Below are 14,934 nucleotides of genomic sequence, written 5' to 3'. Positions count from 1 at the left end.
TCGAGCAAGTGCCGTCGCAGAAGGAGAGCGAGACGACAGTGCGCCCCTCGGCGGTCAAGTTGGCAACAAAGTTGTCTCCGGCCTCGTAGGTACTGAAGACACCGTGGAAGAAGAACACGGGCAGGTTGGACGCGGCCGAGGCGACGTTCGCCAGCACAAAGGCGCAGGACACGAGCGCGAGAACGAAGCTGCGCATCTTGATGGAGACTTGAGAGCTTCTTGGCGAAATCCGTAGTGAGCTCAGGGCGGGACGCGCGAATTGATGGCGGCAGCGTGTCTTCCCTTCTTGCAGCAGATGGGAGGATCTCCGCGGCACAAACATCGCCCGTTGGGGAGCGCTTCCTCTTCATCGAGCATACAACGAGCCCGGAAGCTGTTGAAAGCCCGGCATACGATCAGCGAGAGCACAATGCGGGATTTGTAAGCATAGACCGACGAGATCGATCACCAATTTGGTGTGTGTCCTGCACCTTCCAGGCTTGACTGTTTCCCACGCACATTTGGCACGACCCGCTTGAAGCGAACGGGCCGCTTCTTCGTGAAACTTTCGCGACAGACGCCATTCGCATCGAGGTCCCAGGGGCTGTGGTGATTCATCGCCGATGAAGTCGGCGACGCCTTCGGTGCGAGGGCATTACCGTACATGCAGTCGTCAATGCGGCCTGTACCTACAGTACGGTAGTACATGAATGTGAGCCGCATTGACGATTGCGTGGAGATTGCCCTCCACAGATGGGGGGTACCAGGAGCAAAAAACAAGCGATCAGGCGCTGTAGTGAGGGCGAGCGCGTTGAAGCGACTCGCATCAAGCGAGACGCCGGGAGGATAGATTCGCGGACGCCGCGCGATCATCTCGGCCTCCTCAGGATATCATCAGTAAATACAAGCAGTGTACCCTCGATGAATTTGAATGCTGCTGCAAGTGCCTCGCCTCTGCGCTTGGCTCATGGGAAGTATTATACATGTGCAGTGCAGGTACACGTAACGGGACCCCAGTGCTGGCATATGTAGGAAAACCATAGTTATAATACCTACGAATACAATGCTACCAGTCTATCAGTACATGCACATGCGTTTATTCACATCGCGAAGGCGACCAAGCTCTGAAATAAATGTGTTATATTCTAGCGGAGCTACGTATTGATGCTTCAATTCGGATACCACGAGGCAGCCAGACATCGTAGTACTCAAGTAAGTTGGGTTCGTCAGAAGCTACCATGCAGTACCACAACTGCACCGCACTCATTACTAAGAGTTTCTGAAAGGAACTCAGTGCAGCACGGCGTACAGGTGGTCATTGTACAGCGGTGCCCACTTACAGTCGCCGTCATCACCGCGCCAGCATTTGTGGGTAATGTTCTCCACCTCGTGGATGAACAGACCGCCACGCTCGTCCAGCGTCTTCAGCCCGAACGTGTCCGAAGTGTACTCCAGCGTGTCGTTCATGTTGACGATGGTCAGGTTCATGTACTGCGTCTCGATCTCCTCCAGTGTGTCCACCTCCGAGTAGCGGCCAAAAATGGAGCTCTGCCACGGCATGATACGCTCGTCAGCGGGCGAGGCGAAGAAGTGAGCCTCCTCCAGCTTCAGGAAGTTGGCCTTACGACGTTGCTGGTCGTAGATGCACTGGTCGTCGCCCAGCAGGCAGCGGTTCACGTTGTTGTACACGGGCAGGAAGAAGTTGGCGGTCGAGAAGCTACCGAACTGCGGCCAGCGGTTGACGTTGAACTGCGAGTACGTGTACTGGGCGTCGGGGTTCTCGATTGAGTAGATGACGTAGTCCTTCTGCATCTTGCCGTAGTAGTCCTCCGGACCGTACGCGCTGTAGTTGAACATGGTCTCGGGCACCAGGGCAGCGAGGAAGGGAGCATCGTTGGCGATAGAAACCTCAACCTTGTCGGGTCCGATGAACTGGCCATTCTGGAGACCAGCCGTGCTAACGTAACGCTTGACCTTGTGGTCATCCATTTCCTCAATCACAGCGCGTGACACAGCGCCACCCTGGGAGTGGCCAAGGAAGATGTATCCGTCGTCGAACTCCGAGCTGTTGGACACGATCTCGCGGATCTGAGCAATAGCCTTCGGGACTTGCAGAACAATTGCTTCCAACGAGCACGTGGTTTCACAAAAGGTAAGAGGCACCACAGTGCGTCCTTCAGCGGTGAGGTTTGCCACAAAATTGTCGGCGTTGGAGTGGTTACCGCGGATGCCGTGGAAAAAGAACACCGGCAGCGACAAAAAATCGGTCGTAGCGGACGTCACCGCGATGGCGGTGGACAGGAGCGTGAATAGGAGACGGTGGCCAAACATTGAGGTGACTGGGGACTTGAGCGCTTGTCGGCAAATTCGGTAGTGAGAGGGTCCAGCACGCGAGCGGAGTGTGGAGGCGCACCAGATCTGTTGGTACATGTGTCATCTCTGGGCTGTCTACATAGTCTGCAGACTCTACAGACGGTGGCAGGGCCATTGGCAGCGGTCCGGGTACAGTGCCATATTCGCGTGGAGTTACACTGGTACCGCAGCACATCGCTTTGTTGCTCTCGCAAATTGTAGATACAAATCAAAGCGGAAAATGCGTGCAAAGATACATGCACACAGCCTGATCAAGTTGACCGCGCGGTCCGTAGGTTGAGTGGACGTACAGTAGCAAGGATGCGGATCCACGCAGCGCGTTGTTCGTGCACAGGCAGCACAATCCATTTTGCCGACAAGCCCTCAAGTCTCCTACCGTCAGCAACGATGTTCGGTCGCCGTGCTCTTTTCACGCTCCTGTCGTCTGTGTTCGCGCTGACTGCCGCCGCGACGGATTTCTCCTCGCTTCCTGTGTTCTATTTCCACGGTGTCCGCGGTAACCATACCAATGCTAAGAACTTCGTGGCGAATCTCACTGCCGAAGGCCGCACCGTCGTGGCGCTCACCTTCTGTGAAATGCCATGCTCGCTGGAAGCAATTGTTCTTCAAGTCCCGAAGGCTATTGCTCAGATCCGCGAGATCGTGTCCAACAGCTCGGAGTTCGACGACGGATACATCTTTGTTGCCCACTCCCAGGGGGGTCCTATTTCGCGTGCTGTCATTGAAGAGATGGATGACCACAAGGTCAAGCGCTACATCAGTATGGCTGGCCTGCAAAACGGTCAGTTCATCGGACCCGACAAGGTCGAGTACTCAATCGCTAATGACGGACCCTTCCTGGCCACTCTGGTGCCCGAGACCATGTTCAACTACAGCGCGTACGGTCCGGAGGACTACTACGGCAAGATGCAGAAGGACTACGTCATCTACTCAATCGAGAACCCCGACGCCCAGTACACGTACTCGCAGTTCAACGTCAACCGCTGGCCGCAGTTCGGTAGCTTCTCGACCGCCAACTTCTTCCTGCCCGTGTACAACAACGTGAACCGCTGCCTGCTGGGCGACGACCAGTGCGTCTACGACCAGCAACGTCGTAAGGCCAACTTCCTGAAGCTGGAGGAGGCTCACTTCTTCGCCTCGCCCGCTGACGAGCGTATCATGCCGTGGCAGAGCTCCATTTTTGGCCGCTACTCGGAGGTGGACACACTGGAGGAGATCGAGACGCAGTACATGAACCTGACCATCGTCAACATGAACGACACGCTGGAGTACACTTCGGACACGTTCGGGCTGAAGACGCTGGATGAGCGTGGCGGTCTGTTCATCCACGAGGTGGAGAACGTCACCCACAGCTGCTGGTCGCGCGATGACGGCGACTGTAAGTGGGCACCGCTGTACAACAACTACCTATCCGCGGTCCTGCACTAAACTGATTAAGTCTGGTATTACAAAAAAAAACTAGACTTTGTTTTAAAGTTTTCGTGTGTGAAAACTTGAATAATAAAGTATTTTAGTTATGACATTTTAATACATCAATAAATAAAACGTTCAAAGTTTATTTATGTAATAGCCCATGTTAGAAATTGAAATTTTCGTGTTTCAGCACGATATTTCGGTGGTCGATCATTATGTGGTTTACATAACGTGACGTTCCTGCAAGTTCCAGCTCATTTTCTCAGCAGCACGGTCCCGGCGGATCAACGTCATGGGCAACAACGCCAGCAGCCCCGCGACGCCTCTGAGTAGCAGCGGCCACGGCCAGCGCGGCGGCTTCCTGGGTGCGTTCCTCTCGGGCCGTCGCCTTGAGTTCACGCTCGCCAACATGCGCACGCTGCACGCGCAGCTCACGCGCTTCTCGGCGCTGCCCGATGCCGAGATAGTCGAACTGCTGCGCGTGCTGTCCGAGTTCCTCATCTACTCCGACCAGCACCGCGTGTCCGTGGATCTGGGGGACCAAGCGGAGGCGGACGACGCCGGCTCCTTCTTCGACTACTTCGGAGAGACTAACATGCTCGCGCTGCTGGTGGAGCTGGGCGCCAGCCAGCCCAGCGTGCCGGTGCAAGTGCAGCTGCTGCAGACCATGAGTATATTGGTGCAAAATATCGCAACGCGCACGTCGCTGTACTACATTCTGAGCAACAATCACGTGAACCGCCTGCTGGAGTGTCCTTTTGTAGTGGACAGCGATGACGACGTGCGGGACTGGTACGTCACGTTGCTAAAGGCCCTGTCGCTCCGGTTGAACGAGGAGACAGTGCAGTTCTTTTTGGACACGCAGCACGGAGACGACTTCAGCTTCCCGCTGTATGCGCGCGCACTGCGGTTCGGCAGATGCAACGAGACCATGGTCAAGGTCGCGGTCAAGACGCTGACGCTAAATGTGCTGAAAGTACCGGACACGAGAGTGCGGCGGTTCGTACTGCAGTACGACGACCTCAACTGCTTTCGGGATATTGTCGAGATCGCGAACGACTTGACGTTGAACTTGCAGGGGCTGCTGAACAATTGGCCGACGTCGGAGGACAAGGTGGAACGGACGGCGGGGACGGAGAAGCTTGAGGAAGCAGTGGACGCGTACATTGACCACTGCTTCTACCTACAGGATCTGCTGGATGTGAATGTGCCGGAGCTCTGCTATAAAATTGGGGACTTGCTCTTTTCACGGCATATCAAGAGTTTGCTGGCTACTAGCATACTACCGGATTGCGGACCGCCGCCACAACGAGTTTCGACACAGTTGGCACTTTATTTACTCACAAGACTGTTGGGCATCTTGGAGCATGCACCTCTCGTAAATGCAATAGCCTTCATGTTGTTGTCGCCTGATGCAACCGAAGACTGCGAGTACTCAGCAGTGGCGCTTGGAGCTGGGTCAAGACGGCGACACAGCAGCTCACACAACTTGGAAACTGTGGATGGCAACGACGATGGAGAGTGTACTATTACGACAAAAAGCTCGTCGCCGCCGCTGTCTCCGCGGCCTTCTTTGCGTTGGGATAAAGAGGCACCTCCAATGCACGTGTTCCGTCCCCATTCGGCAACTACATGCGAGTCGTCATTATGTTACGTGCAAACGCGGTTTGCCATGGGAGAGTGGCCTGTGGACGAGGTGAAGGCATTCGTGCCACAAGGTAGCAACTGCTATCGTCAGTCACTTGTATCGTTGCTCTGTTCAAGCGATGAGCGGCTCTCCTCGACAGTTTTGCTTCTTCTACTGGCTGTTGTCAACAACAAAGCGCTAGACTACTCCTTGTTGCGGGAGCTAGACTTGCTTCCATACCGTTTTCGTCAAAGAAGACACGTTGGGTGTTCAGGTCATCTCACGTCGGGCGAGGTTGGAGATAAAGCCAAACAAGAGAACTTGGCTTTCCCGGCTACTGCATCTCCATCGTCGCCTTCGTGCGCTTCTTCATCTGAATCCCAAGAATTTGAAGAAGGATGTGAAAAAGATGCCGACACAGTTCACGACACTGAACTCACAGCACACGACGGTAATGGTAACGAGGAAACTATTTTTTCAAGGTCTTCACGACAGAAAGATGCTAAAGCATCAGGCGGCTATACGGACGCATATCCTGAATGGCTAATGGACTTAGTTTTGGAGATCCTTGCACGGAATCAAAGCTCACGTTTGCTTAGCGTGCAGCTGTGCGCGCGGCTCATAGTGGACATTATGGTGGACCCGCGTTCTCCGTCTCCACACTACCTCAATCAGCATCATGCTGCTACCCTAAAGAATATTCACTCAAGCAGTGCACACCTCGTTATGGAGAGTATGCGCGGTGCTATGGCTGAAGTGGACTTGTTCATTTACGTGCTTGAGAAGGAGGTGGCAACTTTCCAGCGCAAGCGTTTCCCAATGGAATTGCAGCTGGATTCTTCATCTCCTTTCGAGTGCCTCGTTCCACTTGAGAGTGAAGAGTCTACAAACTCTCCATCATGGGCTAGTGCGCGTGACACCTTAGCACTGCGTCGTCCCTCTAACGAGATGGAAGTATGCCGCAAATCTATGAGAGTATTTCTCTCGGTGCGAAAACTACGTGAGCTCCTGGATGGGAGCTATGTGGATGATGAACTGGAACAGCTAATAGTGTATCGTCACCCACGCACGAGCGTATTAGCGAATGCTGCTGGTGGCCGGGGCTCTTGCTCAGCGCCCTTGGATGGCATGGTCTCTCTCAAGTGCATGTATCGCGAACAGCGCTTTTTACTGATGCCCACGAGGCTAATGATGGTGATGAACCCAGAGGCGTTTGTGCTGGTAGAAAAGATTCCCGATCAAAATGACGACAGCAGCCCCCACGACGGGGAGGGAGACGGCATCGTGAAGGTGTTTGCGCCAATTCACCGCACGTACTGCACAATGGACCCGCGAGATGATCGTGTGCTGCAAGTGTCGGTGCGTTCTGTATCACCTGTTCCAGGCTGTCGCAGTGTTCGAAAGGATAAGCAGAGCGCATCCGCAACCGGGAAACTAAAGGACTGGAATGTGCTGCTGATGTTTCCTACCGGGGAGGATTGCGCACAGGCGCAAGCTCATATCAATATCAGTGGTACCGAAGTGCGCGCGTTCAAGCTACATCAAATTGAGGAGAGTCTCACTGCGCACCTGCAAGTTACTCAATCAAGCAGCGGTGAACGTCGACAATCGTTCTTCATGAATGCTGAGAAGCATAATGCGGATAAAAGCAGGGAAGAATCAGAAAGCGATGAAGAAGAAATGGGGGGAAATGACGAGGAAGAAGAGGAAGAGGTGGATGAAGAAGATCAATCCTCTGATTGAATGTCAAGTGAATAGATGCGCAACCAACCGCACGTGCGGTCTTATCGCCGTATTTTTTCGACGTGTACTGCTACACGAGGTAGTGGCTTCGTGTGAAACTTGAGCAGCACCGAGCAAGCATGGGATTGATTTCCAAAGGGCAATACGAGACTAACAAGAACTTGTGCAACGTTGACAACCAGTAGGTGGGGCTGTTGTGAATTACTGGTCCTCACCGGTTGCTACTGTTGCAGTTTAGCTTTTGCCTTACAGCAAGTTGAAGTGTAGATACACAAAAGGCTCAGGAGCTGGGAAAGGAGAGAGAAAAGCAAAGAGGGGGGAAACCACACAACAGAAAATACAACGGGAGCAGCACGTCACTTTACTCCCTCGCCCCGTGTTCGTCTTCTCTTTCTTGTTCGTTGTGCGGTGTGAGTTGCTGACGCACGCAAAAGCAGCCAAGTTACAAGTGGTTATGAGCACGAGAGGGGTTACTGACACCTGTAGCGTTTGCATTGCCTCCACTACCACCTCCCATGGCTTCGGCTTTCAGTAGCAAGAAGGCAGACCGAACTTCGGCTGGTTGAGCATTTAGAAAATCGACGGGGAAAAGTACTGAGGCATCAGCAGCGAGACTGAGGAGCTCCTTGGTATTCTGTACAAGTATTCAAATGGGAAAATAAGGCGTTCGAGGGCATGGGCATCACAGCAAGAGTAAAAGGCGTACCTTGAAAAGCGTAGCGACGCTTGTGACGAGAGCACGCACGCTGTCCGGTTCGGTGTCACTGTACATCGTTTTAACGGCAACTAACAGTTTGTCGACAGCAGCAGCACGCTCTCGCGCGAATTCCTGTTGAAGTGCCACGACATCTCGCTGAATTTGCTTGCCGTCCACGTTACGAGCCTCTTTCGGGAACAATTTGGACGCATGCTTGATGAGGAACTTGATGTCGGACAGCTCTGGCAGATGGTTGTAGATTTGGTGCACCATACCCTCGACGATTGTGGGGTCGATACGGTCGAAGTAAAGGTTTCGGATCTTCAGCTCGAGGTCGGCGGCTCGCTTTTTGCGCTCGGTAGCCGTTTTCAGTACGTCAAAGTCGCACCGTATGCGTGTGGCATCGAGCTTTTCAAAGGTGTCATTGGTAAACTCGCCAGGGAAAAGTCGCTCAGTATTGCGCAGCAGCGAGCGGATGTCGACCGCCTGTGGGAAAAGTTTGAGTACCCGGTGTAGCGTGGAATGAAGCACTGCACTTGCCGCGGCACTGTCGTTGTGGCGCCCGAGGCGGTACGTTTTGTCGCGGAGCAAGTCGAACAGCTCGCGTTTGAGCTGCTCACGTTCATCTTTGCGCCGCAATTTTCGCAGTATTTGCTGGCACGGCGTTGGTACTATTTTGACAGGGCAGCCGGTTGTAGTGGAAGCACGCAGGATGTTGTTATCGTTGCTGTCGATCGAGAAAATGAAGGGGTCATCGTCCTCGTTCCTTCGCAAGACATGGCCCTTCGCCTCCCAGCGGCGTTGTAGTGGTGTGTCATCGATATTGATCACGCGAAGATGCTGCAAGCGGCCGAGTACTTGTGGCAGTATCTCGAGTGCCGAACAGCTGGCATCCAGTACCTGCAATTTGATACAGTAGACGAGTGCACTGGGTAGTTGCTTCAGCCTCGGGTTGTTGTTCACGTAGAGCTCGCGCAACGCCATCAATGATCCGATCGCGTCGGGAATGGCTTGCGGACCCTCCAGTTGATTGAAGCTTAGATCGAGTCGTACGAGCGTGGCAGCCAAGTCTCCGGAAGAAGCATTTGAGAAGAGCTCGGGTGGTACGCGTGTGAGTTGGTACTGTATGAGGTGGAGCATGCCATGTTTCTTGGCCTCTTCCACCTGGGAAGCCACGCTACGCCGACCCATGCTGAAATGGATCGAAGTGACAATGAAAGGAAAATGAAGCGACGCTTTGAAGAGTCTGGATATGGTATATTGCGAACGATGCGTTGGCGTTCATTGCACGGTTGCTAGGTCCAGGCGGGCTAAATGGCAGGGTTGCGATGAATGTAAGGCAAGTTGCTCGGGAGGGTCTTGATCTGCATGCGAATTCCTTGCTCCTCATCAATGGTCACTATGCGTGGTGCTGGTGGGGTGCTGTCTGCCTCGGATCGCGCAGGTCCGTCGGTGAGCAACTTGGCTTCGACGCGCTTCGTGATCGCTGCCACTGACCGAACAGAGTGCACTGAGCGAATCGACTTGCACTCAGACAACACACTGCTTGCCACACTCATAGCGTCGTCGTCGCCACCCTTGGCATCTGCACGGTCCCATCCCAGCCGAGATAGATCGTTCCCGTTGAGAGCGCCACCTCCATTTGCTAATTCCTCAAGACGCTGCTGTTCGCGTTCGCAGCGCTTTTCCTCAGCCTCCTCATAGTCTACGATAGACTGCACCTGTGCTAACTGCTGCTCTACTTGAGCAACACGCGCCTTGATCTCCACGTCGTCCATGAACTGATCAATATCCAGGTTATTTGCAAATTCAATGAGGTCGTTGGCTTCAGCGTCCTCGAGGCTATCAAGTTTCTCATCAGCTGTGGCCTTCGTCAACGCCCACATAGGGCGATTCAAGCTCTTCTTCTTCTTTTCGACCGCAGGCCCCACATCAGCATCAAGGTCATCCTCGTCATCGTTGTTGCTGCGAACAGCCTCGCGCATCTTAGCTTCACGCTGCGAAAACCGCTCTCGACGCATTTGAGCAGCTTCTTCATCTTCAGCGAGCTCGTCCTGCAATCGAGATCGCTCTTTCTGCAAGTCGTGAAGCCACTTCTTGTGCTTTGACAGAGCTGTGTTCTTTTTGTCGCGTCGAATACCATGCTGCGAGACAAAAATCACGAGTCCACACTCAGAAAATGTACTAACTTGTAGTAGCATTAAACGCACTGCAGGCTCGCTGAGAATTGGCACGTTCAGGCCGAGAGGCTCGCCGGGGTTACCCGCCAGAAACGCCGCCTTGCTGTTGTCGACCACATTGTTGTTAGTCTTGGCCCCGTATCGGTTCTCCTTTGCCAACGCTACACCAGCAACAAAACTACATCGTCAGAGTCGCAGCTTTCACGTTCCTTTACGAATCAAGCCACTCACTGCTCGAGACCCCGTTGAACGGACGATTGCAGAGCATGACGCCCTTATAGTTGCCGATGCTCACAGCCGACGTCGATACGCCCGTCATGTCTGCCATGTTGACCCCGCACACTCAACTTGCTCTGCACCTCGTCGGAAAACAACAGACTTTTGATCAGCGCCGCCGCAGCGCCGACGCTTTTTATATCGTACAGCAGACTCCAAAATTAGTTTGCATGTACCAGCCTGCAAACAGCACCACAGCAGCACACTCGTGAGACCTCAAGAAGAAACAACAATTCAGTAAACATTTGGTTTTACCACAGTTAGAATAAGACATTTGATAGTAGATTGATTCATTCTTGCTTCTATGACGTTCGCCGAGCACGAGACTTGGCCTTCAAGATGCGTCGACCCTTTGCGTGCTGGGGCGCAGCGCCCATGTTGAACCCGCCGTCAGCGGGGGCACCAAAGGCAGCAGCGGTAGGGGCGGCTCCGAATCCGGGAGCCGGGGCGGCAGCACCGAAGCCTGTGTTAGGAGCACCGAAGGCCGGAACGGGAGCCTGAGTCTGAGCACCGCCAAAAGCAGGAGTTGGGCTAGGCGTCCGGAAGCCGGAGCTTGAGGGTCCGCTGCCAAAACCGCTGGCCGCAGGAGCGCCAAACGCCGGGGCGCCAAATGTGGTCGACGGCGGTGGGAGGCTACTGCCGAATGCAGGGGCAGGTTGGTTACCGAAGGCGGGTGCGGGACTAGACGATCTGAAACCACCAGGTGCAGCAGCGCCGCCGAAGCCATTCGCGGGGACATTGGAGCCAAAACCGCTCGGGGCCGCTCCAAACCCACTGGAGGCAGGAGCACTCGATGCGCCGAACGAAAACGCTGGCTGGGCAGCTGCAGGTGCCGGAGCACTCGCAGCGCTCGATGCACCGAAAGAGAACGCCGGGGCGGTTGGTGCAGTTGACGTGGAGCTTCCGAAGGAAGTCGCAGGGGCAGAAGCAGACGTGTTGCCAAAGGCTCCAGCGTTCGGGCCAGATCCAAAGCCACTAGGCGTGCTCGATCCGAAGCTAGCGGTGGTGGAACCAAAGCCTGACGTGGTCGCTGGTGCCTGACCAAACGCGGGTCCCGACAACGAACCAAAACCTGAAGATGCTGCTGGATTCGCAGCAGCCGAAGCACCAAACGTAAAGCCGGGTGTCGAGGAAGGAGCCGACGACAACTGGCCAATGGGAGGAGTTGATGTTCCAGGGGCAGGCGGCGTAGATGTGGGAGCTCCGAAGCTGAAAGCAGGGGTGGCAGAAGACGTCGCAGGAGCAGCACCAAATGCTGGGGCATTGCTAGTAGCAGGTGCCGTTGAGCTCTGGCCGAAAGTGAAGCCGGTTGAAGATGCAGCAGGCGCGGACGTAGCAGGCGCCGCACTGGCTGACGAAGTGCCAAATGAGAAACCAGGTGCCTTTGTCTCCATGCTAGGTTTCACTGCCGGTGCAGCCGTAGTAGTCGACGATGAGCCAAACGTAAAGCCGGTCGTCGGTGCTAACGATTTTTTCGGCTTCACCTCCATCGCAACATTTCCTTTATCGGTGGAGCTGGTACCGAAACTGAAGGTCACCGTCTCCTTTGGCTTTTCAGTAGTAGTCGTCGTAGAGGTGCTAGATCCACCAAAACCGAACGAAGGCGTAGAACTCACGCCAACGTTATCCTTAGCAGGCATTTGAGGAGGCTTCACCGCAGTACCGAAGGAGAACGCCGGAATTGATGCCTCAGGCTTCGAATCAGCCGTGCCAAACGATACAGCCGCACGCTTCTTGGGACGGTCCGATTCCTTCGGGCTCGATGGCTCCGGTGCGGCGCCAAAGCTGAATCCGGTGGTAGTGCTCGACTTTGGTGTTTCGGTGGTTGCCGGCGTGGATGCACCGAAGCTAAACGAAGGAACCAGGCCTTTCTTAGGTTCTTCCGCCTCAGGAGCTTTGCGCTTGCCGTTGTTGGAGTTTTCCAAAGTGCTAGAGCTAGCGGCACCAAACGTGAATCCACCTGACGCACTTGTGCTGGTAACTGCTGAGGCCGAAGCCGAGGCTGCTGGGACGCCAAAAGAGAATGATTGTGTAGTCTGCCCATTTTCAGTCACCGCAGGGGTTGCAGTTGCCTCCTCTGACGACGAATCTTCGATTTTCTTGGCAGGAGCCGAAAACCCAAACGAGATCGGGGCAGTGCTTTCAGAAGCATCGGCATTGGCCTCTGACGCAGCGGGGGCACCGAAACTAAAGCCACCAGCTGGCTTCTCAACCGGGGCAGTAAAACTAAACCCACCGGGCGTAATTCCAGCCGCAGGCTTGTTCGTATCTTTCTTTGCATCAGCGGCTGGAACTCCGAAGCTAAATTCACCAGACGAGATCGACCCAGCAGGCTTCTCGGTCTTCTCCATCGAGTCCGCAGGAGGGGCTCCAAAGCTGAAGCCACCCGTCGTAATTGATCCCGCAGCTGGTTTGTTAGTATCCTTCTTATCATCCGACGCGGGCACACCAAAACTAAAACCGATAGATGAAATGGATCCGGGGGTCTTCGACGCTGCAGGACCAGCAACCTTTGCAGACGCACCTCCAGGGTTTGCCGTTTCGCAGCATGGGCACTTGGCACTAGTCGCCTCGTTCAAAACACTGCAACCAGGGCACTTCCACTGTCCAGGCTTTAGCTGCATGAATCTCGCGAGAGGGTTCACAGCACCACTCATAGAAGCAACAGAGGCCGGCCCAGTCGAGCTCGGCTTCTCGACTCCTTTAGGCGCAGCGGGCGTCTTCGCAGCAACCGTCAGCTTTTCAGACTCTTTCGCCTTCGGAGGCTTCGACACCCACTCGGTCGTCTTCACCTTGGGTGAGGATGGCATAAAATCGAACGGAGCAGCGCCACCGTTACCCTTGGCTGCAGTCTTCTGGCTGGAAGCCTTCACTGGTGGCTCACGCATGCTAGCTGGTGGAGAGAACACAAATAATACACGGCTGTCCTCGTCGTCCGCGCTTACCTGCTGTGCCCCCTCGACATTGATCGGAAGGGTGAACTTGAACTGACCGAACGTCTCAAACTTCGGCTGAGGTGCCTTGGCAGCGAGCGCGGGGGTCATAGACACGATCTGGTGTGAGAACAGCGGTGTTACTCCATTCGACGATCCGGTAGAACTCTTTGCAGGCGTCTCGTACGTAGACTGCGGCGCGTTGCCGAAAGAAAGAGTCGACGGCTTTTGAGTAGGCTGCGGGAATGCCACGCGGGGGACCGTAGTCGTCGGAGGGGGCACGTCGTCACTGTCAATCTCCATTCCGTTTTCAAGGCTCTTCTGGCCATCCACCAACGACAAGTGGTACTTTGTCCAGGACATCGACGTCGACGGCGTGGGTTTCTGCGCCTCCCGCTCCAGCGGGGTCTGCACCCTGTTCAGAGTGGACAAGATTTTCTCGGCAACAGCTGCCGAGTACGCATTACGCGCAGCTGCATCCCGTTTGGCGCCAGTGAGCAGACGCGACGGGCGAGGCTTCCTCATGAGTCGCTCCTCGCGCGTCAACTGTCCGCGCAAAGTGCTGCCCGAAAAGAGAATTGGGCCGTTCTCGTGGTTCCAGGGGCGTTTGCCGAAAGGCACGCCGTTCTTCGGCACGAGCTGTTTCCTTTCGTCCTGGACGACCAAGGCGCCGTGGCTCTGGTTGGCAATGGAGCCGGGCACGTAGCCTGGGAACGACATGGGGCCAGGGAACCCTCGCGTGAATGGCCGCTCGAGTCCATTCGCCAGAGCCGCCTGAGTCATCGCCAGCGCCGCCTGGGGCGTGGGCTCCACCATCTCGTGCAGCTGGTGCTGCAGCCGCTCGAACTCCTCTAGCGAAATGGTTTTCTTCTGCTTAATCACCGTCAGCGCCGAGTCGTGGGGCGAAGGGGAAGGAGATTTCCGTCGGCGCTGCGTGTTCGAGATGCGCAGCATCTTGGACTGCTGCGATGGGCCCGGCAGGAACACGCGCTTGTCTCCACGTTTGCGCTGCTGGCGCAGCATGGCGGGGCTGCGCTCCTCGCTCTCCATGCCGCTGTCGCGTGAAGGTGAGCGCGACTTCCTAGATCCTCTCTTGTTGTGGTGTCTGGGCGGCGTCGCGAGCTGCTCCTTGTGGGTCACAAAAGACGGTGTAGCGCGGGTCACAGGCGACGCAGGGGCGTCCAGCATCTCCTCATCCTCGGGCGTTTGCTCCTTCTGCTGTTCCACCTGCGGCTGCATCGGCGCGTCCTCCTGCGTCTGTTCAGGCTCCAGGATCTCCTCCTTCTCAGCTTCCTCCTTCTCAGCTTCCTCCTCCTCGTATTCCTCCTCTTCCTCTTCGTCCTCCTGCGTCGTCTGGACGTCCGAAGCTTCGTCCGAGGCCGGGGCCTCCTCCTCGTTCACGAGCTTCCCCACAATGGGGATGTAGCTGGCCAGACGGGAAAAGAATCCGCGCGTGTGTGTGGCGGGCGCCGTCTCGGCGAAGAACTCCACCTCCTCCTCTTTCTCGCGCTTACTCGACGGGTAGGGCGCAGCAGCCTCGCGGCGGCGGTGGCGCGCCTCAGCGCGGCGCTCCCCGCTGTCCAGTGGCGCCGTCAGCGACGCGCTCTCCGTCAGCATCTCGGCAGGGCAGGGCGGGAACTGGTGGCAGCGCGGGGGTTTCTTCGACGAATTAGGCCGTCGTTCTCGATATGAAGGTCTCTGACAAAAATTCTC

General features: G+C 55.5%; 4 protein-coding genes across 4 annotated transcripts; 1 reads left to right on the top strand and 3 right to left on the bottom strand.

Annotated features, from left to right (window-relative positions):
* Positions 1–4,057: 4,057 nt before the first annotated feature.
* KRP23_7044 (Protein CLEC16A) lies at positions 4,058–7,135 on the top strand (the record flags this gene model as incomplete). Its single annotated transcript, XM_067892310.1, has 1 exon — positions 4,058–7,135. The coding sequence occupies one exon, from the start codon at positions 4,058–4,060 to the stop codon at positions 7,133–7,135; it is 3,078 nt and encodes a 1,025-aa protein (XP_067744202.1).
* A 442-nt stretch (positions 7,136–7,577) lies between these two features.
* Positions 7,578–9,023, bottom strand: KRP23_7043 (Erbin; the record flags this gene model as incomplete). Its single annotated transcript, XM_067892308.1, has 2 exons — positions 7,578–7,769; positions 7,842–9,023. 2 exons carry the CDS (start codon positions 9,021–9,023, stop codon positions 7,578–7,580), a joined length of 1,374 nt encoding a protein of 457 aa, XP_067744201.1.
* Positions 9,024–9,142: 119 nt separating this feature from the next.
* Positions 9,143–10,340, bottom strand: KRP23_7042 (uncharacterized protein; the record flags this gene model as incomplete). Its single annotated transcript, XM_067892307.1, has 3 exons — positions 9,143–9,976; positions 10,043–10,173; positions 10,244–10,340. 3 exons carry the CDS (start codon positions 10,338–10,340, stop codon positions 9,143–9,145), a joined length of 1,062 nt encoding a protein of 353 aa, XP_067744200.1.
* A 250-nt stretch (positions 10,341–10,590) lies between these two features.
* Positions 10,591–14,838, bottom strand: KRP23_7041 (Nucleoporin NSP1; the record flags this gene model as incomplete). Its single annotated transcript, XM_067892306.1, has 1 exon — positions 10,591–14,838. The coding sequence occupies one exon, from the start codon at positions 14,836–14,838 to the stop codon at positions 10,591–10,593; it is 4,248 nt and encodes a 1,415-aa protein (XP_067744199.1).
* Positions 14,839–14,934: the final 96 nt, after the last annotated feature.

The sequence above is a fragment of the Phytophthora ramorum genome (assembly GCF_020800215.1).
Source record: "Phytophthora ramorum isolate Pr-102 chromosome Unknown Phyram_PR-102_s0006, whole genome shotgun sequence".
Classification (NCBI taxonomy): domain Eukaryota; phylum Oomycota; class Peronosporomycetes; order Peronosporales; family Peronosporaceae; genus Phytophthora; species Phytophthora ramorum.
This window is presented reverse-complemented; position numbering and strand designations above follow the sequence as displayed.